This window comes from Diprion similis, chromosome 1, assembly GCF_021155765.1.
Source record: "Diprion similis isolate iyDipSimi1 chromosome 1, iyDipSimi1.1, whole genome shotgun sequence".
NCBI classification, from domain to species: Eukaryota; Metazoa; Arthropoda; class Insecta; order Hymenoptera; family Diprionidae; genus Diprion; species Diprion similis.
This window is the reverse complement of record NC_060105.1, coordinates 8,507,803-8,534,418: the sequence shown is the minus strand read 5'-3', so window position 1 is coordinate 8,534,418 and position 26,616 is coordinate 8,507,803. Positions and strand designations below refer to the sequence as shown.

The following is a 26,616-nucleotide window of genomic DNA, read 5'->3' as shown; positions in this document are numbered from 1 at the left end:
GGAACGTTCTGAAAAAAATTCAATGAAAATCAAAAAAAATCATCTTCCTTATCAGTATTTGTGTTCGATAAAAGGCTACTTGATTTGAAGCTGCTGACACATTACAAAGCAACTTTTATTATGAATGTTATCAAAGTTTTCAATCTTTGTAAATCAGTATTGGAAACGAAACGAGCCCGAGTTTTTCTTACGTGATGTGAATTTTCATTTATAATCGGAAATTGAAAAATCGCTGCAAAACTGAAGAACTTTGTCTATCCTGTTCGTGACAAATTTTTCTTGAAGTCGTCGGTGAGCACGAAGGTCGAAGGTGGAGGAACGCTAATTCGCCGAAAAACTCTTCCCCTTTCATCCCTGCTCGGCACTTATAGGACACCCGAATGTATTTTGTTAAGACTGCACGCGTTTTTTTTTCTTACATAATTGTCTATGTAATTACATAATTCTATGTAAACGTTTTATGTCAAATATCGTGTGTTTGAATTGGAACAAGTTTGATCGTGTGGAAATGACCGAGCCATTCCATTTGCTGCGTGACCATATTGAGAGATTTGTGCTTCAAAGATCAACTTGGGCTGAGGAGTGGGGGACAGCAACCGAGTACGAAAGCGGGGAAACGGCCTTATTCAGAGGGGCCCCATTAAGAGGGTGCACTGTATTTTTGAAAATGCCGTTCATCGAGGTTTCCTCAAACCTCGACCTGTCTGAAACGTGAGGATCCACGAGGTTGAAGTTAGTAACCATATCGTAAGAAAACGTAGGAAGAAAATTACTCCTTTCTTAGTTTCACGATGATTTTCACAGAACTAAGATTGTAAAAAATGAGTATATTATGTTTTATTATGGTTTACTCAGTTTCAAATAGTTCCGAAATTGCAAAATAACGGTATAATTCACTCAGCATGATACGTGACGATTACGTTACTAATTTCAACATCCGGAGAACATCCCACATTTGCTTATTTTATTATGTTTCGTGAAAAGGATAGCAGGGTTGTGTAATAAAATCAGCGGATTGTATGAGAATTTCTTGTACAGAGAGGAGGTGTGAACGGTACAGAAGACGATGCTTTACTTTTCAACCGTGTCGTTCCACTTGTCGCCGCTTTTCGCCGCATGTCGACCCAACTGGAGTCCAAACTTTATTCACAACAATTTTACATATGGCAGTTTTACAGAATTAAAATCCGATACACAGAGTGCTTGCATAGAAAATATTGGACCCTTGATATATTGAACGTAGTAATCTGCAACGCACTCCAGATATCCATAGGGGTTGGAGCGCAAGTTGAGGTTCAGACACCTCCACCTCTAGCACTCGAAATAGGTGATCTTGAAGTTGGAAAAATTGAATTTCTTTCATTGAGGTCGTCTCAAAACTAACTATTTTTGTATGAGATGACAAATGTACTTCACCCCTGGAACGTTACATCATCAGAGTAGCTTCGTGTTAACTATATATTTTAACACCTTCGTGGCTTTGCTTCAACTATTTGAAACGATTAATTTTTCAGTTTCTGCAACATCTGAGTGTTATTAACACCATTCAAGAAGTGGTTGGCGCGTTCACTTTTACTCTTACGCCTGAAACAAAAAACGTTTTTCATCACGTTAATCAATGCTATCCAAGACCATGTCTGAAGTATTTATAACGAAAGAGACGTTCGTTGAACATAGTCGGACTTTCATTCGGTAAGCTGCGATTCGCGAGCGTTTTACCAAGGCAATCAAAAATTCAAAGTATTCCGAATGAAAACTTACTTTCCAAACCTTTCCACCTCTTCTATTGTTTCCGGTAGCTTTTTCTTCGCCGTTTCCGGAAGGAAAACTAACAGCAAAACCGCAAGCACTAGGCTACATCCAAAAGTGACTAGTGGCAAAAGCGCCGAAATGTCAGACTGTAAATAAAAATGAATCACGCCTTAATTGAACGCATTTTCTTCGGAATTTTCGTGACTTGAAATTTCTTCAGCTTGGACTCACCAACTTGATAATCATAGGTGCTACCACTCCACCGAGCCGAGCAATAGCTGAACAAGTTCCAACGCCAACATTCCTCAACTCCGTAGGATACTGTTCCGATGTAAAGACGTAGAGGGTTGAATACGATACTGTGATTGTCAATTTCCCCGCCATGGCCAAACCTGTTACTAGCCACGTCATGTCTGAAATGTGAAATTACGTGAAATCTAGAATCGACCACGTTTCTATGTTATTGCCACAGACGCCCGTTTGAACTTCACTCACCGGTAGGAATGAGAGTTGTTGAAAGTAATGATATCGACGAAAGCGTCATACAGCCACCCACAACAACCTTCCTCCGACACTTGTCAACTGTAAACATTAAGAATGCGACTGCAGGCAGCTCCACGAGGGCAACAATTGCAGAGTTTACGTGAACACTGCCTCCAAGATTCGCGGTGTTCCATGACAGACCGTAATACGTGCAATTGTTGAGCAACCTGACGATATGGATTTGTGAAATGTTCATTATTGGAAACTTCAGCTGCCTGATTGTCACGAAGTACGACGCCAACATCACCTACGATAACATATTCGGATTAAATCAGTACTTTACCATATGGTGGCGAGTATCAGACTCCTTTTCCTGATGTTTGGGTATCTGAGAATATCAAGCAATGACGATTTTCCACTGTTCGCTTTATTTCCACTTTCGATTGTCAGTAATTCGTCCAATGCATCTCGCGGCAATACGACCCCATTTTCCATCGATGCCTTGTGAAGTATATTTTTTGCCTCTTCCACGCGACCCTTGCTCAGCAGCCATCGTGCAGATTCCGGGATAGACCTTTCCACGTGATGTAAAAATTCAGTATTATATTTCATACTCTCTAACCTATCAGTAAAATTGAAGTATGGAAACGGTTATTGTTGTTCTCTCACCACGATAATGCTAGGAATAAAAGGGTTGGCGCGGTATAGGCCAGCTGTAGAATTCTCCAATTTCTAATGAAATATGCAAAAACGACAGTCAGAAGGCAACCTCCTATGAAAAAGAGACTAATTGTCCCGGCTGGAATTTTCTTCTTTCGGTAAACCATCTCGATTGCTGTGATCAGAAAATTGGACAAGAATATCAGTCACATCAAAGTCAAAGTCGCCCTTATCTCGGCAGGAAATATGCCATAACTCCACATGTCTAGGATATGCAAATTGATCTAGACTCTCACCAGCAACGTAAGCCACAACGTAAAGTCCAGTACTTGTCGTCGCGACGAGCACTCTGAAAATGACGTACATCGTGAAATTAGGCGAAGCAGCGACTAGCAGTCCGGAAATCAATTGCAATATTGAACCCCATATGAGCATTCGCTTGCGTCCGTATCTGTCAGACAATGCACCGAAAGTCAAAACTCCCAACATCACTCCTAGCATGAACAGTGACTCGCTGGCAGTTTTCAACCATGCATCATCGCATACTAGATCCCACTGAAAATGCGAAAATTTTTATTTTTTTATCCAATAATCTCGTACTGAAAGATGTTACAACAAGTCTTCAATGTGTTCGGATACACATAAGAGTAACTATCCATCACTAAGAGTAAACGACTAGCGAGAACTTGATTTGGTAATCGAGTCCGTTTTGTTTTACGTCGTGGTAGCTGAACGCCCAACCATTCGATAATCGTTTCTCGTTCATTCAAAGCGACAGGAATGCAAAAGTTCCAAAAACCAAAGACTCACTTGAGTTGAGGCGGTTACCCCGTATTGGCTGTCATCGTAAGCAAAAGAGTCACACTTGACAGCAGCAGGTTTCGACGACGAATTGCCACTCCGTAGCTGATAGAGATCAATCTGAGTTGTGTTGTATCTTTCGCACCGCGACCAACTTTGCGTCGCGTCAACCCATGGATGCGTAATGTTTGCCGTATCTGGTCGCAGATCGTAGGTTGCATTTCTTTGGTCTTCCTCGGGCGTCAAACATCTAAACTCTGGTACGCCTCCCAGGAAAACTCCTCCCATCACGTGAAAGGCGCTGGTTAGTGCTGGTAAGAAGTTGACGACGAATATTCTTCGTTGATACGGGCCGATTTCTCTTATGTGTGAGATTACGTCGTCGTAACCCATTTTTATTTCGTTATTTCTTCTTTCTTTTGACTCTTCCGTTTCTTAGGTCTTTGTTCGACCGAGTTTCAATTTACTTCCAATAAGTTATTGTTACGTATCGAATACATTGACTTCTTGTGGCATATTCATTTCGAACTACATCTACAGGTGGCTATAATTTCTGCACATCCGTCCAGCATACGTACTGAAACATTCATTATGGTTTCGACAATTTTCAATCCATTCATAACCCCTCAGCACTACCACACACATAAATTAAAATCCGAATTATGTTCACCAGAACGGGAACAACATATTTTATAATACTTGCACTCCACCCATTGAAGACAGAATCAACAACTAGAGACACTTGTCAGGGATATCGAAAAATGTATGCTCAAAGCTTGTTGTGTATATGAAAAACTAATTCACTGTTTTTAAATAAAGCTACCGGAAGTTTGGACTTTTCGACATGATCCATCTCTCTGTTCTACGCTTAGTGTTCATCTCACTGCCATTATTCAAACGCTGCAAAGTATGTCCCAGAATTTAATTGCCAATTTCACTTGTGCACATGTATACCCGGGCTTCTTCCGTTGTTCTCTATTTGAAACGCTGATTGAATTTTCTTACTCTCCTGTAAATGGTAAACAAAATCTGGTCCGTTTGATTAAATTTTTCTAATTTTTAACGTTCCGAACGACAAAACCTGATACAGATGTGTTTCTTTGATAGATCGACGTCACAGAGATCACAGAAAACAGATTGTCGCGACAACTTGACGAACATTCTAAAACAATTCAATGAAAATATCATCTTCCTTATCTGTATAAATTTCTGTTCGATAACGGGCCACTTGACTTGAAGCTGTTGACACATTACAAACCAATTTTGATAATCAATGTTATCAAAGTTTTCACTCTTGGTAAATTAGTATTGGAAACGAATCAAGCCCGAGTTTTTCCTTCGTGATGTGAATTCACGTGTGTAATTAGCAAATTGCTTCGAAGCTGAAGAACTTTATCTTTCATGTTCGCGGTAATTTTTTTTTTGTTTGCCTGAAGATTCGTAGGCTGACTTGCGACTATTACTTCAAAGGGTACATAGTTGGCGTCGTTTGTCGAAACTATTTCGTGATTCTTATATAATTAAAATAATGAACTAATTAGTTTGACGGTATAAACCGAAAGAATGGTGCCTCTGGTAGGTAAAAATATTTCGTATTGCTATAATGGCGTGCAATAAGTATTATGAAGATTCCGTAACAAAATAGTATTCAAAGACACTGAAAGCACAATATTTCATACTTATTTAAAAATATTGTTTTGATTATCAGTCTTCATTCACTCATTTAAGCTACAAAAGAATTTCATTTTACAGCAAAGAATTTCACTCTCGACGATTATATTTGTAAATTCCGAAGAGTTTATTTGGATCAAAAGATATTTTTCCAACTTCTGGAATTTATGACGTTATTCACTTAATATTAATCACTAAACCGGCCATGTTATGCTTCTTGAATCTTGCGCACCGTCACAGAGAAATGGTTCACAATATTTTATCGGTGGTAAAAGGTAACCGATGAATAAAGTTTGACAAAACAACGATCATCTTACCCCTTGCAGATAGCTTGATGAGCTGTAGCAGCGAATGTGCCGAATGAACATTTCACCTTGTCGGTGCGTGAAAATATACGAATCTCGACACTAGAAGGGTAATAAATCATCGTTGATAACCAAGTAAATGCATACGTATCTGACTGAATGCAAATATCATTTATTGTGCTCTAAATTCCAGATTTACGAAAGTAAACTTGGTCTAACGCCGTTCTTCGGTTCATTTGCCCTTGACGTCCTTTAGTCACCGATTATATCGTGATTCCTAAAACAACACAATATTTTTGTCTACGAATGTATTATTGTTATTTCACTACGATATTTATCATAATCCGTGTACAATACTTGTACAAGAATAGAACATCAGTCCACATTATTGAGAATATTTTATCTGCATTGTATTCGAGATATGATTTCACCATACTCTCAGCTGATTTATAAATTCACCAATTATTGTGGAAAATCCTCATTTATTTATAGAAATTCTCTCCTTGTGCTTTAAGGGGGGGAGGGGGGGGGGGAGCAGCTTGGACGACTTAAAATCATATTAATTTTTAAGAGTTAAAAAAAAAAAAAAAGAAAAAAATTAAAACACTCAGATCAATTTGAGCTCAAGGACCTTATTATCTATAGGTTAAAAAACACTTCAGAATTTTTTCATTACAATTAATAACAAAATGGGGGCATGACGCATATATGTAAATAGCGAACAACTCCGAACTCGAGGGCTTTTGCGGTGGCGCATATCCTGATATCACTGTCTAAATTGTAAACAGATCGAAAAATTTTTTTTAGGTAAAAACACTTTTTCGAGTTCGACCTCGTAGCCCAAGTGTAAAAAAAGTTTTTTTTTTTTTTTTTTTTTTCTTCAAATATATACGATTATGAAGAAAAAATTTTAGGTTTCGGTCATAAAATTGCCAAAACGAATGTATGAAAAAAATTTGGGATAGAAATTCAAAAATCTAGTTACAAGTGTGAATTGATAAACACGTTTTAAAGATTGTGTCGAAATTTCAAGTCGATCGGATAAAAATTGACGGAGAAATTCGTGCCGTTGGATTGAAAACCTGATTGAGTTCAAAGAAAAAATTCCGAAATGTTCTTGAAACTATGAATAATAAATACTTCTAATTCAAATTGCTCTGAGTGTTTTCATTTTCTTGAAAGAAAATTTTCAAAAATAGGAATGATTTTAGACCGTACAAGCTGTACCCCCCTCCCCTTAAGGTACACCCCGACGACAATATCATTAAATTGTTTATTCCAGTGGAATTCACTCAATTATGTATAACTTGAAGCCAACTATAGATTGAAGCCTGCATGATAATATCAAACAAAGTCCTTGAGAGTATTAAACATACCTTCATTCATAGCTATTCTGTTTGCATGCCAAACTGACGATTAGAAGTTTGAAGGACTATTGAACTTACTAGATAATTGATGTACGGTACTGTTACGTCTACTATCCAACTGAAGAGCGAATAAAAGCCCAAACCCAACGCATCTATGATTATAGTATGTAAAGTATTGAGGCGGAAACATCAAAAGTTAACTCGTAATTCGTGTTGCCACCAATATGGAAGTAAAGTAAGCAATGCAACCTGCAATATTCTTCACTTTTGATTGAGTATGCAATACCAACCATGAGATTGTATCCCGCGGTGGAAGATACTTGTATGCTGATTCCGCTGGCTGATGTCGTCTTGGGTTGACTGCTTGATTCTATGCGATGGTTGGATAGCACGCCGTATACGTGGGTGGAACGGAAAGACGTCAATTTGAATAGATCTACGAAATAATATCTAAGTACTCCGCAGTAGTAGTCAAATATATATAGGCAGTTTTATCTCAATCTTAAAATTTGATTATACACGTAGGTTAAGATGTATTTTAGAATTTTATTGTATTTGGAGAGGCGACGAAAAAGGAACTCAACTTTTTAAAGACAGAGTATCGAATCGTGTGTCGTTATTATTTATCTCCAAAAGCAAGAATTTTGGTGAACAAAAGGCGACGCTATTTATTCCTGCACATTTTACATGGACGCGATCTATTGAACTTGAGAGACAATAAACAATTAAATGGTCAAAAACATCGTATTAAGCAATAAAGAAAAGTGGAATCAATTAATGAACTTTGGATGAATTTGCGAGTGAAAGTATTATTTCCTAACGTATAAACATGCATGTTTGCTCGACTATATTGATTTATTATGAGATTCAAATCAAACCATGTTCCATTGGGTAAAATAAATAACAAAGTATTCCGTGTGATTCAAATTTATTAAACGCCGGAGTCTTCTTGCCTTTATAATTCAAAACCGGTTATACAATATATTTCAATATTGTACAACAGAAATGCAAAAATAAAAAATTTATTTGATTTTTTTTGGATGAACTGATTCTATCGATACTGTTTAAGAATTTTCAAAATTGACGGAAGCCCGGGATGCATTGCTGTTGAAATTGGTTTGAAAATCCGAGCATAAGAAACTGGACAAAGACACTTTAATATTTAATATTGTTTACATTACATACATGATTAAAGGCAAAACTCTAAATTTCAAAACGCGAAGATCCAGCGAAAACTTAACTTTTCATTTTTGGAGTGATCACAACAATTTCCTTTTTTCTCTGAAAACAGGGAAACTGGAAGTTAAATAATTGTTTAAACAAAAAGTAATGATCGATGGATTTTTCTCTACAGAAGCAATAAATAGCCTATAATTTTTTCCGAATGTCGTACCTTTTATCAGTAACAAATAATTTATTAATTCGTTCGTTCGTTTTTGTACCACTGATATTTGACAAGTAATGGAATTATACTTTAGAAAAGTCAAATTGTTTTGCCACCACCTATGTGATCCGGACTGCGGAAAATATCTTCGAGAATTGCGCTGTTAATTAACAACCTAGAAAGAAGCTGGATTTTTATAGGTCAATAAGAAATATTACTTCAATACTGACTGATTTATTGAAACATATCGATGACACCCGCGTACATTGAACCCAGGCGAAAACTCTTACACAAAACTATATTTCACAGTGACTATATTATGTAAATTGTTGACAAAAATTATAAATAGCCGGAGTATATCATATGTGATGAGTAAATGACTTGGTGTCACCACCACCACCTGTGGGATAGATTATGATCATCCGTTTGAGGCATCATTTAGTTATTCCATCATTTGTGTAAATTCAAAATTTTTACACGCCACAAAAACATGTTTCAGATATTAATTTCCATTGCAAGCTGATTCTTGTATCAGAAATTTTGCTAACGCGGCGTAATTTTATTCCGGAATACAAGACCAATCTAAACCTAAATGATAGAAAATTAATCATGATGCGAATGATGAGACGTATTTCTAATTATCCCGGAAAAAGGATTGTAAAAAATTTCTCCCTTCTTCGTATTCTTTTTTCCCTCTCCCCAACAATCGACCTAACAATATATTTAACTTATAGGCACAGAATTGATCATAATTAGCTGTATACTGATAGGAATGTCGCGGTGAAAGCAAGCAGGAAAGGATGCGATACTCGTTGAGGAATTCTCAATTGAGATTACACAGTTGTGTTTGGAAAAGTCTAATTGTACGTCAAGAATTCCCAAAGAGTCCTGATTCTTGCATGGGGCAATTATTGAAATAAATCATAGAGGCGAAATCGCGAAAAATTATTTTTATCGGTCAACCATAACTGACGATTAAAGATTTTCAAACTAGCTTGTCCACGAAGTCGTTTCAGCTGTTTCAATGTGAGTATTTTCCTCTAAATTTCAAACTTATACCACATATACAGCAAGTAAGAACGATTTTACGTGAATACCGATTGTGAGTTATTTATAAGTGCATTTCGAAAAATGACCGCTGATTTCCGCTGATTGTAAAAAGGAAGAAGAAAGAACGATGACGATAAAAAATAGGTATTAAAAACAGTATCAAAATCCGCTAGACTTCCGTACACCGGAATCATTAACTATAGGTATAATAAATATAAGTTTCATGCCTCTCGCGGTTGGCGCACTTTGCGAAAACCACAGAGAGGCAGTAACTAATTCCATGAAATTATACGCGCGGCATTATTGATCGTGGAATTAGTTTAACGTTGTCGTCGACATCGCTGGATGGAAACTGATGTCCAGTTTATACATCTTATCGATTCTGCTGTGCACAACTTCACCGCTTTCAATATCATCCGTTTTGTTTTTCGCTATACACTCCGTTGCCTTGCGTCTTCAACGGTTTCATTATTTCAATATCGGTCATCTGTTTCACGTCACCTTCATCGTGCCCACGTATCTTCCTGAAACAGACAAACACGTGGATTCAGTCATTATTATTTTAGCTCTTCCATATTTCAATCGTTTTCACATTTTGTTGTTACAATAATTTCTTGAGTTGTCCGATTTTGATTTTAGGAAATGCCATTCTTGGACATCGAAGGTGTTTATGTTTATTAACCAAAAACTTAAGACCATGAGAAGTTTTTTGTGCCCATCTCCCCGAACCTGAATACATACTTTCCGAATTGTTCGCCATCCTGTATCGATTCTGGTAGCTTTTTGTTCAGCGTTTCTGGGAGAAGCAGTGACATTATTCCACCAATCAGTGCGCAGATGCCGAAAATGACCAGCGGTAAAGGTGTCCAAATTTCCGACTGTAAGTAACAATAAACTGGCGTGAGAATCGAAGAGCAATCGGTAAGCAATGGCGTTCCACTTTAATTAATTCATTGCATATCCACTCACCAAGTGGTTGATGTACGGCGCTATGACTCCTCCTATCCGGGCAAAGGTCGAACAAGCTCCAAGACCGACGTTCCTAATCACAGTGGGAAACTGTTCGGCAGTAAATACGTAAACGGCACCGTAAGAGGATGTGATTGCCAATTTTCCCAACATCGCGAGAAACGTGACCATCCATGGCATGTCTGCAGGGTGAAATTACAACGGGAATGTCACGTGAAAGCGGATTTGGGATTTGGGATTGCAATTGTGGCAATGCGCTCTGTAAGCGTGGACACCTAGTTTAATGCTACTCACTAGCTGGAACGATTAATGTCAGGAGCAACGACGTCCCGGCGAGTAACATACAACCGCATAAAATAATCTTTCTTCCCCATCTGTTTAACGTGAAAAGTAGGAATGTGTAAGCTGGTACTTCAACGAGGCCACCAATTAAAAAATTCACGTAATCGTTACCTCCGAGGTTGGAAGTGTTCCAAGACAGTCCGTAATACGTACCACTGTTTACAAACCTGTGGAAACATAAGGGGGAACAAATTGATTACCAATAAATTCGATTTACATAATTCGTCGTGACGTTGCTGAGCGCATTGCATTTTTAACACGGATAAGGGTCTGACCAGTTGAAGAAAAGCAACATGCTCTTGTTGCGCAGATTTGGGTATCTGAAGAGGTCGAACAACGTCGGCTTGTTCAGATCTGGCTTGCTCTCGTTGTCGCTGGTCAGCAGACAGTCCAAAGTGTCTTTCGGTAGGTCTACACCGTTTTCCGAGGACGCCTTCTGGAGCAAGTCCTTCGCCTCCTGCACACGGCCTTTCGTCAACAGCCATCGGGCGGATTCGGGAATGAACCTATCGGTAGTGAGAAAATTATGGGTAAGATGGGTATCGGTACAATAGCAAGATCCAGATATTGGTAAAATTATAAGGAAATATGGTTCAAGAAACCATTTCTCGCGTTTGTACTAGTCTGCACAGTATTTTGTGGGTATTGCAACATTAAACCTGTTTCTTTAGTTTACAACATTTTTCAATTCATTGTTGTAAAATTATTGCGACATTGTACCAAAAAGTATATTCTTCTCGTTTAAGGCAAGAGACGAAAACAGTTGAGCACCTTAATATGGTAACCATAACCAGAAATTTATCGTTGCATAAACGCGCTTACCACCAATAGACGAGGAATGCTAGACTCGGAATGGTGATGGCGATCTGTAGATATCTCCAATCTGTAATATAGTAGGCAAAACCAGCAACAAGGATGTACCCCGTGGTGAAAAAGAGTTGGCAACCGACACCGGCTACCAATCGCTTCTTTGGTCCGACCATTTCGAGCGCTGAAACGATCAATGATTTGTAAATCAGAAGTGGATTTCACTGGCTTGCTGGTTTCCAAACGATTCTGTTCACCATGAAAGATAAAGAGAGAGAGGAAAAACTTTACCGATAACGTAAGCCACCAGAAATACTCCGCTGGTTGTTGACCCCAGAATCAATCTGAAGATTACATACGAAATGTACTCGGGGGCCAGGGCGACCATTATGCCACCGACCAATTGTATCACCAGTGACAAAAAGAATATCGGTCTTCGACCGAATCTGTCTGAGAGTGCACCGAATATCATGGATCCCACCATCACTCCCACCATGAATAACGAGTCGCCCGTTGCTCTAAGCCATGCCTTTCTGCAGACCAGGTTCCACTGAAACAAGAAAGTTGGTACAGGAACGTGTTAATTGATGGTATGACGGATCGTTGGAAGTTGAACGGGAGTCAAAGCTTCTCCTTTACTGTTTTTCTTTCAAATTCCCAATCGTTCTTCGAGGCTTGTATCTAGTCATGTATTATGTAAACGAGTGTGCAGGTATTATGTTTGGTAGCAAATCTCACCTGAGTTGTGGTCGTGAGTGCGTACACTGTTTTATCGTAAACAAAGGTGTCGCACTCAACAATGGAGGCATTGAAAGTGACATTTGCACCGGACTCATAGTAATGTTCTGAAAAATTTCTGTCGTATCTTTCGCACTGTGAAAAGTTCTTGGTTGTGTTGTCCCACGGATAGTGCATCTTCATAAAGTCGTTGGGTAAATGAACTGTGGCGTTTTCCGGATTTTCGTAAGGCTGCAGACACCGGAAGTCCGCCTTTGCGCCAAGAAAAACACCGCTCATTTTATGAAAGGCACAGGATATCGCTGGCAGGCACAAAAGCAGGTATATCCTCTTTTGGTATCGACCAAATTCACCCATGTGCAAAATCACGTCGTCGTAAGCCATTTTTTTCTTCGCTTTTACCTCCTCTGATATCCTGTTTTGCAAATTTTTCTCCGATGGGGCTGATGTACCGTTTTGCGGTATTAAGTTCTCTTTGCACAGCGGTTCCTTAGAGTCGGAACTTACGATCGGCGATTCGACGATTATCAACGGCACTTGTTCGCCACTTTCGTTGGATTTTTTAACCTCTTTCGATCGCTTCAGGCATTCGTTTGCTCTCAAAGCTTCTTCAGACTTCGCTACGACATCCTTGGTTACAGATGATTCGCCAGTGCTATCAACTTCCTTGGAATCGGACTGTGCAGGTAATCGAGGATTTGCCTCGATTCTTTCTTCAGAAACGTTCAAATCCTGGAACAGAAAAAATCCGTTTTATTAATTAAAAATTCCAATACGGTAAACAGAAAGAATATTTTGACTAGTTCGGTGAATTTCTTAGCATCATTGAATCGTCGATCGAAATTTGGAATCACCTTATAATTAAAAATGCTGTTTTATAAAAATCTGTCTGACGACGTGATTCCGAAAGAGAGAAGAGAAAAAAAATTAAACACTCAGACGAGGAGGAAAGATACGGTAATGACCTCGGTAATGACCTCGGTAATGACATTCCTGTTTCATTGTCAGGTCAAAGACCGATTGTGAGAGCTGGGAGATAAAAAAACTTTGGACGAGGAATATGAAGTTCTGTTTTTAAACTCGTCGTAAATCATGACTTAGGCCCCCCCCCCCCCCCCCCCCCCCCTCTTGCAAAGCACATGTTACACTGGTAATAAAATCTAATCCCGGTTATTTATACATAGCGTTTAGTTCTCAAGACAATTTGACTGCAAATTTAATAATTGAGAGATTAAAAGGCAGAACGTATCACTTTGGAGTACTGTGTAAACGATATAAATATAGATGTGTGAGCGATGTACAAGATGATATACATATATATATATATATATATGTATTAGGGTAGTCCTTAAAAAGGTCATTTTTAAATGTCGATTTTTTTAAGGACCACTCTAATTATGTATATTAGACTGTATTAAAAAAATGGAAAGTTTTTTTTCTTTCAAAATTCAAGTAAATAATATTATTCCAAATGACGAAAAAAGAATCCTGTCTAAGTTTGAGCTCTTAATACAAAAAGGTTCTCTTATCATTTCACGTTAGATTTACTCTTTCAAAAGTTATTTACGGCCCTTTGCTAACCTTTGATCTTGAATAACTTTTGAAAGAGTAGATTTATCATAAAATGATAACATACCTTTTTTGTAAAGCGTTTTGTTCCCTACAAAAATACGTTCTGGTCTTATCTGTACACTAATGCAAGTTAGAAAATTTCAAAGTTGAAAAAAAAATTTTTCCCATGTTATTTAAATGGGAAGTAGAAAATCACGATGGAACAGTTCTAAATATCAATATTAAGAGCTGATACTGACAGTATCTTTTTTCCGTAATGTCAAACAATATTTTCGACTTGAATTTAACGGAAAAAAAAAAAAAAAAAACAACATTCGATTCTTTTGATAACTGAGTAAGAAATGAGAAATTGAATAACGAAGCAAGCTTCTTATAAAACTTGGAATAATTAAAATAAAAAACGAATCTCAGTCGTAAGCAACTAGAAGAATCGCCGATAGCTCAACTCTGATTATACCTCGTGCAGTCTAGTAAGATATGATGATTCATCCATCCATTAAATAATATAACACGCTCAACCTACGTGTGTTATAACATACGTAAAACCGGGATCAGACGACACGTATAAGATTTAGCTGAACGATTAGTCAAGAGTTGTCGACGATAAATTTTTTAGTACGTCAAGCTGCATGCGGACCTGCGCAACTAGATAAAAAATCTCTCTTTATTGACGCCACGTGCCGAAGATGATAGCAAAGCGAAGTACATTTATCACCGGAATCAAAGACTTCCGTTCGTTGGTCGAATTTCCGTTAAATTCGAGATACGATATTACGATTCTAATTCTATTCTTCGCTATGTCAACGAAAATTTTTATTTTACACGATCAGAGTTTACGTAGTAAAATTGTCGAATTATACGAAGATAATATTATCGAGTAAAAATAGAGAGTTGTAAATTCTTATCGAGCTATTAAAACCTAGGATTGTAATGTCTCGTGTAGATTCATTTACTCTTTTATACCATTGAACTTCAACCTCAACCAGCGACGCGGCATGATAGATCTAATCGAGTTTGTCAACTAGATGAATATAAAATTATCCATGTGCATATTACAACCTATCGTGATATTATAAGCAATCTTAAGCGGTCTTGTGTCAACTTTGTCAATAATGAAACGATACTTGTCTCATATGTAATAAATATATCAACGACTCTGACCGTTTCTACTCCACACCACGTGGGGACCTGTGTTCATTACGCGATATAGCCACTTGCTAATAGATTTATTCGTGTCAATTGTCCAGCCAGCCGTGCTTCCGTAACTCGAGTAACGATGCAGAGTGTCGTTCAATTCCATTCATCGTTCAACGTTCAACCATATGTATATACATATATATATATATATACACCATAATGCATACTCTTGATGACTGTGATGTGCACATTTGAATTGAAAATACCGACGTGAAAGTTGAACGACGAGCATGCACGTAAACTTACTCGATCTCTTAATAGTCTATGAATTTAACGATCGTTCATGAGAGTGAAATAATCTTTGAATATTTTTTTTTACAAGTATAACGTATATTCTATACTGCTATACGTATATATATATATATATATATATATATATATATGTGTCTAATGTGTCAAACCGTGAATAAATTTTTACATTTTTTTCCAAAACGTATATATTGAGATAGTCCTTATATTTATAAAGATATTGACGAATTTTTTTCCGATTCGCTCCTTAAATCAACCTTAAATAATTGCCTCATTTTTTCACACTTTTATTTCAATTCTAATCCCTCTCGCCAACGTATTTCGGACACATTCTCAGAATATATTTTATTGTAAGAGTAATAATGTTTAAAAAAAATCTGTAACTCCGAGGTTTTAGTGAGAATTAGTGATACTATCCGAAAAAAATACACGTAATTATACTAGAGAATTTAGACGAATTGCACTTCCTCTGAATAAAAAAAATAAAATAAAATAAAGCCAGATTTAGAGGGTGTACAATTTCATCGATCAATTTTTTTTCTCAGACAGTAGTACTAATGCCCACTAAAACCTTGCGGTTATAGATTATTTTAAACATTATTACTCTTAAAATAAACTATATATACTGAGAATGTCCGAAACACGTGTATTTTAAATTTGGAAATCTATCCTGTTGGCGGGAGGAGTTAGAGTTGAGGTAAAAATCTGAAGAAATTGGGCCATTGTTTTATAATTATGGTCCGAAAAATGGATTATAGTGTGTTAACGAATGAATTTTTCGACATTAAAGTTAGTTTGAAATGGAAAAAAAAGCATTGATTCAAAATTCAGGATGTAAGTTTATCTTTCATTTCTCTTTAGACGAGATAGTTAAATTTAATCGTAATACGAATAACCTGTAACGCATATATTTAAAACTATTTCATAGAACAAAAATTGTCTAGAACTAATAGATAAGTTTAGAAGAAGATAAAAGAAAAACGGAAGAAACAAAAATTGAGCGAAATAAAATCCCTCGACTTGCGTTTAGAATTAGGTAGAGAGAAAAGAGAAGAGTTATTTTAAAATTGTTCTCTCAAAAATACCTCAAATTTCACCGCACAAAAACACACGTCAGGTATTTCAACGATCCGACGTTCGCGCTTGACGGCGTTTCGACGGCGACTGACGCTTGCATGCGGTCGGATCGGAGCTTGGCATCCTTGCTTGCATGTAAAGCCCATGCGCCAAGAGCTAGGAACTTTTATTATTATATATGTTAAATATCAGCCCTGAACTGCAAAATGTTGCGATGCGGTGGCGCCGCTGCGTTCATCTCGTTTTACCCACTGCACTTTTTTTTTTTGTCTGATATTACCCTCCGTGCGTGACGTAAATTTTCATAATTTTAATTGATTTTATTTAATTAATTTTTAAATCTTTTTATCCATAGTTTAATACGCGATTTTTTGCGTATTTTCCAAGTCGGCTTTTCGAGCTAAGAGAAAATTACTGTGAAACAGTTTATATGGCCTTATTCAAATATCAGCCTAACTTGCGAAGTTGACTTGCCCGGGCTTTGGAACAACTTTATTACAATAAAATAATGGATTATTGAATTTTGATATTTATTACTGTTGTAAGGATTACGTTATACCTTGTGATTCTGAACTGATATGACTCGTATGACTTTTGAGTGATCGAATATCGAAGAAAATAAAAAATGGACAAGTGCTAAAAATAAAATTGCTATTTTAGGTAAACGCGAAACGATAAAGACGTCCGATTATAAGCGAAAGAGAATATTCATTGGTGAAGAGTGATTATTGATATAATTGTTAACAGTATTATTGTTGGAATAGTTAATTTAATTCTTTATTTTGAACAACGTTCGCTTGTTCTATAATTTGAATACCGTTATTTACTTAATATACATAATTCTATTACTGCCAGCAGCCAACAGTTTTCGTTTGATTTTCTTCCACTCATCCTCCTGCCTATCCCTATAATTATTATTTATTTAGTTTTACAGCTTTAACATCCCATTGGAATTCAATGCAATTAAAGCTACAGATCTATAATTCGTATAAATTCCAATTCATTGTGATTATTTCACAAATTACCGTCGCCTAAAGTATTACTTCAACAAGTTCTTGTCCCCACTTATAAATCGAATTCATTGAAAACAATATATATATAAAAAAAAAAAAGAAAAGAAATATACAAATTACACAAACATACATACGTGATTATATATTATTTTATAAATTATTTGCCAGAGAAGCTGACTTGAGAAATGAAAAGAAAAGAAACTATATTCTATAAATATACAAAAGTGGAATAATTAAATCTCGGGGGAAATGATGTTACATACCTCACATATATAATTTAAGTATAAGCGGATATTCTAGTTTATCCCTCTCATCCCTTTTATTTGCCATTTCAGACTGAGTGCAGGCACTGCAGATATTTAGATGGGCTAAAAATAGATTTTAGTTAATGGGACCTAGCTGTCTTCCACCTTACCGGTTCGGACCGAACGGAGTTAACGTTCGCGGCCCCGACAAGGCAGTCCAGTCGAGTATTCAAATTTTCTCCTGTCCCTTTCCCGGCTGCGCAACGAAACGTGCAGCCTACCGGCGCGTGGAATTTTCGTAAGCAATAATAAAAAAAAAACTATCATTTTTCAGGGGGGTTGGAAATTGTTACCATTTTTGGAATGAGACTTGACTTGAAACCCTTGTACGAAAGTCGAATAATTTTGCGGAAATATGACGATATGTTAATTTCTAAAATTATAGTAATTGATAAACGAGCCGAATAATGTCAATCTTTCAAATTTAAATTTAGTTTTTCTTTTTTGATCTCATATATTATACAACGTACGTACGTCGCGATGTTTCCATAGAGATAGAACGCGGTTCAGCATCTCATAATTTTTTTTTTATAGAAATTATTATACATATATTATGAGGAGGGATTAACTGAAGAATAATTTATTACTTAATTCTGCAACGATAACGTTGTAAGTTATACACGTTACTGGTGAATATGTATATATATATACAATTATCTTATCGCACTGATTTATCAATCAGGAACGTGATGCGTTTTCACCCCTAAGTAACAGCGATATTATTAGAAAATTTATCTGGTATACAGAAATAGTTGTAAGGTAAATATTTATAGAAGACAATAAAATTACAGTCGACTAAAAATGATGAGACAATTGTCTACATGAAGGCAGATTGTAAAGATTTTTGCAGTCGTTTATGGAGATTGGATTATTTGAAAATGCATTATCATTTCGCTTTTTTCCGTCAATACTCAATTGTTGATTGACAATTTTTGCGATCATATTGATAGCATCTAGTGGTAACGTTATAATAATATACTATAAACCAGAGATGTAACATAATTTTAACTCTCTGGAGTTACTTCATATCGCGATTTTAACTTTTGCTGTACCTAAAAAAAAGTCGCGAAGTATGATTTAAGAAAAAATTGCATTTGCAACAAAAAATGCAAAAGGTATCTTCAAGTACAATCATCATTCAAATGAACTTGGGTTATTATTTATTACGGCTTTGAACAACGTTAGGATAGAAAATCAAGTGTTATACTACTTATTCGTAATGTTTACACATGTGATTAAAATGAAAGCCCGCGTGATAACAGTTTCATTTTTTCCTTTTTTTTCTTTTTCTGAAGGTCAATGTAGAAGTCAGGTATTTTCATCCGATAAGAAAAAAAATGGTAAAAATTTAGCGACTCCAAACGAGAACGAGTGAATTATGCCATAAACGTTGTGTACCGATATCCTCATAGTTAATTGAATTGCACGAATCAACTAAAAAAAAAAAAAAAAATCACATAAAAAATTATGCTAATTAGGGGAAAAAAATAATCTCGACAATAAGTGGATAGAATTACATGGAATGATATGCCTGGCGTTGAATTCCAGCAATACTTGCGCTTCAGCTTCACTACTTTATCTAAACATTGTCGTTGCAGTCGCGTTGATTAGATAAATTTCAAATAACCTTCTTTTTATATTATCTGTATTATTAATGTACTAATTTTTGTCTAGTGGTGTGGATGATACCCGTATAACGTACGCGTTGAATCCCTTCAATATAGTTAAAAACCCGGATCTCAAGGGTAGTGAAAAGTGAAATTATCGCATATTAATTTCAGGATTAATTAAGAGTAAAAATGATTTTGAATTATTTGAAGTTCTTGAAAGCCAGTACGGGTTTGTTTCGGATTTCTCTTTCTCAGCTAAATTTCATGATCTGTTCTAGTTAGCAGAAACTCTGATACAATTCGTTGAAAAGTGTTATTTCTACGAGATGAGACAATGATTATTTAAATTTTTTTATTGCTTGAACAGGGACGAACTATAAATCTTTGAACAAAAAGAAAATAACAAAGATAAATAAATAAATGAAACTAAAAAAATATAAAGTTACAAAAACAATTGTCGAAACTTTCGTTCACGTATCGGTGATTCTTTCCTCAATCCAAAAAAATCCTAGTTTAACAACCGAGTAAGAAAATTGCGTTCGAATCCGCAGCTCGATTGTGGATCGGCTGCAGATCTCGATTATCTCGAGGACGCATTTTACGCGTTCGACTCATGATCGAGGAGTTATCGATCATACTTTGTAGCGGAGGAGATCGACGAGGCTCGTTTCAGTGCATTAAAATTCTTCGGCGGGCCCTGCCGGCCCTGACACGACCCTTTTAGCTACTTGGCTACATGGGACCTGCATAATCAAGTCTATTTATAGCGGAGTCGTCTCGCTAGTTCCAGCGGTGCGAAAAATGCGACTGGTTTTCTCGGACCAAAAAATCTCTGACTCCTGCAGCCGAGAGCTGGCGGCTTTCTCTTACACTACCGGAATTGCTCGCTAACTCACATCAGCCAGAAGGACTGCCTGCAACAGCATTTCTGCAGTCTAGACGCTCATCGGCACGGCTTTAACCACCTTGAGCGATCTGCTAAATTGCCACAATTTCCATAATATCTTTCAAGGGAAGGAAACCGATCCACAATCAAGGACTACATCTTCTTCTTCTTCTTCTTCTTCTTCTTCTTCTCGTTTGGAGGGATTTAACGAATGATCAATGTTTTATGTTTATAGTATCTATCTTCAAATATTTTACCTGCACACTTCCTTCTGGTCTTCACGTTTTCGAAGATATCTGTCTTTAGAACTACGTTTTTGCTTTTGGTTCAACGATATTTCTATATCATTATTCAGAGAGGTATTGATGATTGATTACAGGGACTGATTTGATATTACTCACCCTCGAATTATGCAATTTCGTTTGTATACTTTAAACATCGGTTACTTGCCCTATGCAATCGTTTTTTCCCCCTTACATATTTCAAATTTTGCCGTCAAGGCATTTTCAGAAGTCTAGAAATCGTGAATGCGGATGAAGTATTACGGATATTTTAAATAATTATTAGTAAGTTTTCCACCGTTTTTGCAATAGGCTATGAACGGTGGTTTTTTTGAAAAATGAAACTGAGTTTTTTTCCATTGTAAAACATAATTTTATGTTCTCCTCCTTAAAACTCTGCGAATTTATCATTCTCGGCGCAGAATTTCGCATCTCTTTAACGATTATGGATATTCGATTGCTTTCTAGTTACGGTAGAAAATGTATCTACCAATGATCGCTGAAAGACGGATGCGGCCCCAACGAAGGCATTTTATCCACCAAAATTGATTCAAATTAATCGACACGAAAAAATGAACTGCAAACAGTAAAGTCCAATTGTCTATTTGGTTTATCGTTAGCCGCACCCTTTGTTATAATTTTTTAATGATTTGAAATTCTAAAAATCATGCTGACCACATTGGGTTCGACTCTTGATACGTTCTAATAATTAGTTGCAGATCCAATGTCTTTGAATGCGAATTCATTTTCGATATGACGTCACTTTTTGTCACTCAGGGCGCGACGAAACCGAATAGACACACGTGTACCTACTGCGAACATTGTTTCTTGAATAAAAAAGGAGCAAAATCCGGTTTCAAAAATGCATAAAGAAAGGAAAAAATAACAAATGAACGCACATGGAACGAGTAGGGATGCGTGTCTGATAACGTAGAAATTGTTCATGCAAAGTTCATCGTACGCATAGAATGAGAGCCACTGGGAACAGGTGAAAAGGACGGAACGCCATCTTTGGTAATAATCCAAAAATAAGTTAGAGACGTGTTTATAACCAAATTCAGCCCCATCGTTCGCATTCACACAATGAATAATAATACGAATGAATTTATTAAGGGTGAACACTCAGGAGGAAAAATTGTGAAAAAAAATGCCGAATGAAAATTTTGAGCCTATTATGGAAGAGTGAAATCGATATTTGGCAAGCTTTGCGGAAGGCGTGTCTTTTCGCATGCGAAGGCACGTGCCGCACATCCCCCTGAAAACCACTCGGTTCAATTTCCCAAGCTAAAAGGAAGAGCTCACGATCAATACGGTACGAATATTACAGCTTTTATACGTACATTGACGCCGTCCATCTTGTCGCGGGGTAATTTTTCTTTCGCGAACAAATTCAACTAGGCTGAATAAAATTTCGCGCTGATTATTACCGCCGGCATGTATGCGGGATAAAAAATATGAAAACGAGCAGTTGAGCCGGCGAACCGGAAACTCTTTGACTCTTGCGCTTCGACAACCCGCTCAGAGATGCCGCTGAACGCAGTCCTCGATTTTGTGACTGTTCCACCCTTTCGACAGTGGTTCTCAACACGCTGCGCCGTTTTCTGCAATACTTAATGCGCCTAAGACTGGCGCGAAATTGTTTGAACGCGTGGAAGAATCAACTGAAGAATATAATCTGCCCTGATTTTTCATCACATCCTAATACTTGATCTGTCGATTGAATGCATGAATTTAAATGCGCACTCCGATATGCTGGAAAATCTTATGCATCAGCTATTTATACTGTGGTAAATTAATCAGCCACTTCACTGACGATTAAGATTCAAGAGATCAAATTTTATACAACGCGATCGACAATTATCGATGCTGATAACGCTGGTCAACAGTGGTTTTGTTGCCCTTGATACTCGAGTGGTTTTAGTAAGATTTGAAGTCAACGACCTTAGGAGTAAGCGTATAGTTTTTCGAGGTTCGCTCCAGTTATTTATTTTAGCGACATTTCCGCATGTGACTCAGAAAAGCAATATTTAGATGAAAAATTGGAATTTCTTGGAATAGTCTTGGAATTCTCATCAAGTATACAACGTCGGGTCCACTGACCCTATACTCAATTCACGTGGGAGTCATTTCTCTGTCCATTCACGTGTCACGTTCCTTACGCCACACGTTGGGCGAATGAACTTGTCGCTTATACCTCACGCTACCGATATTTTATTTCCCCGAGATTGGCATCTCGCCAGAGGTGTCTTGGAAATCGAGTCGAAGGTCGGCCGTGACCTCGCAGAACATTTATTACAAATTGTATACATTTATGTAGAACCTGAATTTTATAGTCCAGTTTCAGTCATGATTTTTCTTCGCCTGATTCGTTTGATTCATGACTCGAAAAATGACGACTCGGTCAACTGGTTTTTGTCAAAATATTTCACAGTGTTACGTTGAAGATTTTTGAAATAAAAAATTACGGACAACTTGTTTACCGACCACGTAATATGCGATTTTGTATCTGAGAACTGTACCAGGTACATCAAAACGTAATTGATACTCATTGAGGAGACTGTACTAGTAGAATCTTTGTCGATACCAGATAACAATTTATACTGTCACGTGTACATACCATCTATCTGAGCATTAGTGGAAAGTCGGTAGTGGCTGTTTATATGTATTTTGCGTGTACAGAGTAGCCGTTACATGTTAAAGCCCTCGTTCGTTAATCGATAATATATCCATGTCACAGTGATAGGAGCCATAAGCTTATAAAGAGGTCGTGACACTAGCTGTAAAAGTTAAGCAATCAATACATCGTATATTTCTGTATGTATATTTCTGTTAAAAAATTCGTATCAGAAATGTTCTTAAAGTTTACTTATGCAAATATTAACTAGACGATACGGGTGTAAAATGTCTGCAGGAATTCATTGATAACGCGAGATTTTCAGACTGCAAGTGAAAGGAGAAACAAAACAGTTATCGAGTTTTATTATCCTATAAAAACTACATGATTATCAAAGATCGATATTTTTCAAACACATAACCATGCGACTTGACGAAATATCTTTTATTTATCAATCAAACTAAGCATACGCTGATAAAAACAGTAGTTATCAGTCTAATTTCGCAATGCCGAAATTAGAAGCTTGCATAATAAATACAGTCCACTGATATTCTCTTTTTTAAATCATTCGATGTTCACGTACTGATATGCTGAAGATTCTCACACACCCAAATACAACTCTAAACAGTCTAAACGTTATGCCAGATTCGGCTGAAATACAGAGACTGCTTATGTCTATGAGTGTTTGGTGAGTGTAACGAGTATCGCGCGCCTGATATCAGTTCCAGGCGCACGCCTCAATGCACATCCGGTTGCCGTCCCACTGGCGCGGGACCTAATTATATTCTACTACTAACAACGAGCAACGGCAGCCGGCGAAATTCTGTTTCGTCATACCTAGATCTATTTACGTAGCTCAGAGCGTGAGTGATGTGCAGATTGTAAAGTAACGGGAAGAAAGAATATTAGGCGAAAATTTTGGACGGTTATGCGGTGTAAACAGAGAAAGAGAACATCTCTGAAAAATGTGAGACTGAAATTCGCAAATCGTTATCAAACTTGTTATCTCACGTGTACAATGTAACTGTAAACGTTGAATATCACCAGAAAACCTTCATACACGGCAGTCGTGAAATGCAAACCGTTTCAAAACGGCGTATCTCAAATTGGTCACGAATGACGGTCATATATCGAAGCTTGAAACTAATAAATTCGAAATAATCACGTCCGGCACGGTTTCGAGATAAAAAATAATTTTCCCCGTATGTGATCGTAATTGCTTTGCTCCAATTCGTCAGCTCAGTCTCTACGAGATAAATTCAATCATCAATCTATCATTGCACGGATATGATTAATACATGTTTTTAGGTAGAATAATTAATTAATATGTATCAGATTCTCGTGGGTACATGTTCACTAAAAACCGCCAATCATTACTCATCGATTTCCAATTATTTATACCACCTGCAGTGTGTACGTTAATTGCGAACGATTATTCCGGCTGAGTGACTATTAATATATACACATTGGGTTGGCGCTTTGGCAACAGGTTCACAAGTACTTACTTACTACTTCTTATCGGCGGTTATTTTTTACGGTTAAACTGCAACGACGGGCACAGAAATTGTCTTAGACACTATGAACGACGAGAACTGCCTACACATTCGTCCGACGAGAGACGAGTGAGCCGACCACCGACGATCACGAACTTCTTACGACTATTTGCGATAGCGTTGAGCCGTCGGTGGTTCCATAATCTAGACAACACGTGGCGGATGTTACGCAGGCACGCATGCATATGTATATGAAACTGGTAACACACGTGCGGATGTTATTTATATACGGGATCTCAGACAAGTATTTTAGAGTTGCATCGAGTCTTTTTCCGTCTTCTCTGATACAGTTGTATACAGGGATCATAAAATAAATTCAGATATTAACCTTAGCTCGCACGGTGGGGTACCAAACGACCCCAGTTCGTTATCGTTCATCAAACGCCCATACTCATTTTAAACCAGTGAGAATAACGAAAGAAATAGTCAAATAAAGTAGTTATTTTTTCGATTTTTGTTGTTTAGTATTTTTGTTTCACGGTTAATATATATATATATATATGTATTTTTATTTTATTTTGAATAACCTGTATAATCTTTAGCTGTGTTATGCTAGGAAAGTTTGCCAGTTGAGGGTAAATTTTTATCTTCTGTGAACATGTGTTAAACGATCATGAAACTCTGCGTGGAACGGTTTCATTTTCATGCATCGCCACTTCATAGTTGTCTTGTAAAGAAAAATCGCTACATACGACATCGTTTTAGTTGGCGGATTGAACCGATCGAACCACATGTAACGATACTGTTAGTAGCCTAAGGATCAAGCTGCTTCGTTATGCTAAATCATTAATTTCAAGGTCAAGGAGACGTGATAAGCCATCGTGCAGAGGTTTTGTACGGTTTTTCTGCACGAATGTTGTGAGGCTGTTACTGTAATAATGCAATTTTTTACGGCCTTCGTCACGTTAATTATCAAATCTACAGTAGCGGATAAATTATTGGCTGAACTACTTATCGAATCGAGTGATGTTGATGGAATATTTATTCAGACTAAATACATAGAAACCGACTCCACTCAATAGAAATCGGAAAATTATATCATGCATAAAAATCCAACTAAAATTGACAGAAAATCATATTTGGTTTGAATTATTCAATTTTCAACTAAAGAACCGATTATTGAAACCATCGCTGGATTCTGACGTGAGATTTACGGTGAGAATATTTCATGTAAATTAAAAACTAAAGTATTGCATAGTTGGATAAAATCAAACTAGGATGTCCGAGAAAAGTTCATGGATTGTGGAAAGAATAAGGTTAACTGAATCGCACCTAGAACACAAAAAAAAATCTAGCAAACATAAAGTTTTCTTCAGTGCCTAGTAATTACGGATTACGGAAAACATCAAATCTGCACAGATAATATTTGATAGTAAAAAATTGAATAAAAAGTATATCAAAAAATGAAAATTCTTGCGTAAGTTGAATGCAGATATTTTTCATTTTCTAAATATCGTTATAACTGCCAGAATAAAAGGAGGCAAATAAAATGAATATAAATTTTATAAAAATTTTCTCTTCAAATCTATCTATCTATCAAAGTTTCACAATGATTTAAAAATATTGTATTTAAACAATAATTAAAAACAAGATGCAGCAACGGATAGTATAAGGTAATCTGTAGAGCATAATTAATTCAAGGCCATGTTAACATGCATATGACGTGAAAACAAGAATGAAGCGTAAATATGGTTAATCTTAGATTATTCTACTATAGTTATCAGTATAGCTTTTTAATCAGCTAAATTATTATTATTTTCCTTTCTCTTTTAGTCAGTTATCCAGTTAGGATTTTTTATCATTAGTACACCAGTTCTACGCACAACTTCGTGTAGGTTTTCATATTTGTACTTTCTGAATGTGAATACATTCGTAATTTATTGCTGGTAAATAACGAATAAGAAAAAAAAATAAAAATAAAAATAAAAAA

The 26,616-nt window shown here is 36.7% G+C and overlaps 2 protein-coding genes across 3 annotated transcripts; both read right to left on the bottom strand.

Annotated features, from left to right (window-relative positions):
* Positions 1-1,179: 1,179 nt before the first annotated feature.
* On the bottom strand, positions 1,180-5,720 carry LOC124405673 (organic cation transporter protein-like). The gene is made up of 9 exons (XM_046880771.1): positions 5,685-5,720; positions 3,706-4,273; positions 3,192-3,450; positions 2,905-3,070; positions 2,579-2,809; positions 2,248-2,462; positions 1,984-2,165; positions 1,762-1,898; positions 1,180-1,584 (listed from the first exon to the last, which is right to left on the bottom strand). Exons 2-9 carry the CDS (start codon positions 4,087-4,089, stop codon positions 1,503-1,505), a joined length of 1,656 nt encoding a protein of 551 aa, XP_046736727.1. The 5' UTR covers positions 4,090-4,273; positions 5,685-5,720; the 3' UTR covers positions 1,180-1,502.
* A 3,382-nt stretch (positions 5,721-9,102) lies between these two features.
* Positions 9,103-21,951, bottom strand: LOC124405660 (organic cation transporter protein-like). 2 transcript variants are annotated; one of them, XM_046880750.1, is made up of 9 exons: positions 21,860-21,951; positions 12,330-13,061; positions 11,883-12,141; positions 11,607-11,775; positions 11,060-11,290; positions 10,737-10,951; positions 10,443-10,624; positions 10,215-10,351; positions 9,103-9,997 (listed from the first exon to the last, which is right to left on the bottom strand). In XM_046880750.1, the coding sequence occupies exons 1-9, from the start codon at positions 21,872-21,874 to the stop codon at positions 9,886-9,888; spliced, it is 2,052 nt and encodes a 683-aa protein (XP_046736706.1). In that variant the 5' UTR covers positions 21,875-21,951; the 3' UTR covers positions 9,103-9,885. The 2 variants fall into 2 exon arrangements, with proteins under 2 accessions (XP_046736706.1, XP_046736715.1); XM_046880759.1 differs by lacking the exon at positions 21,860-21,951 and adding an exon at positions 16,433-16,533.
* Positions 21,952-26,616: the final 4,665 nt, after the last annotated feature.

What these genes read in the sequence shown, in the direction of transcription:
- LOC124405673 (XM_046880771.1), bottom strand. Translation starts at nt 4,089, where the DNA reads ATGGGTTACGACGACGTAATCTCACACATAAGAGAAATCGGCCCGTAT. An exon ending in TTATTCCTAGCATTATCGTG is followed by an intron (nt 2,810 to 2,904) that starts GTGAGAGAACAA and finishes TCACGTGGAAAG; the next exon opens with GTCTATCCCGGAATCTGCAC. An exon ending in GAGGTGGAAAGGTTTGGAAA is followed by an intron (nt 1,585 to 1,761) that starts GTAAGTTTTCAT and finishes TTTTTGTTTCAG; the next exon opens with GCGTAAGAGTAAAAGTGAAC.
- LOC124405660 (XM_046880750.1), bottom strand. An exon ending in GCATTCCTCGTCTATTGGTG is followed by an intron (nt 11,291 to 11,606) that starts GTAAGCGCGTTT and finishes CACTACCGATAG; the next exon opens with GTTCATTCCCGAATCCGCCC. An exon ending in CGCCGTACATCAACCACTTG is followed by an intron (nt 10,352 to 10,442) that starts GTGAGTGGATAT and finishes TGTTACTTACAG; the next exon opens with TCGGAAATTTGGACACCTTT.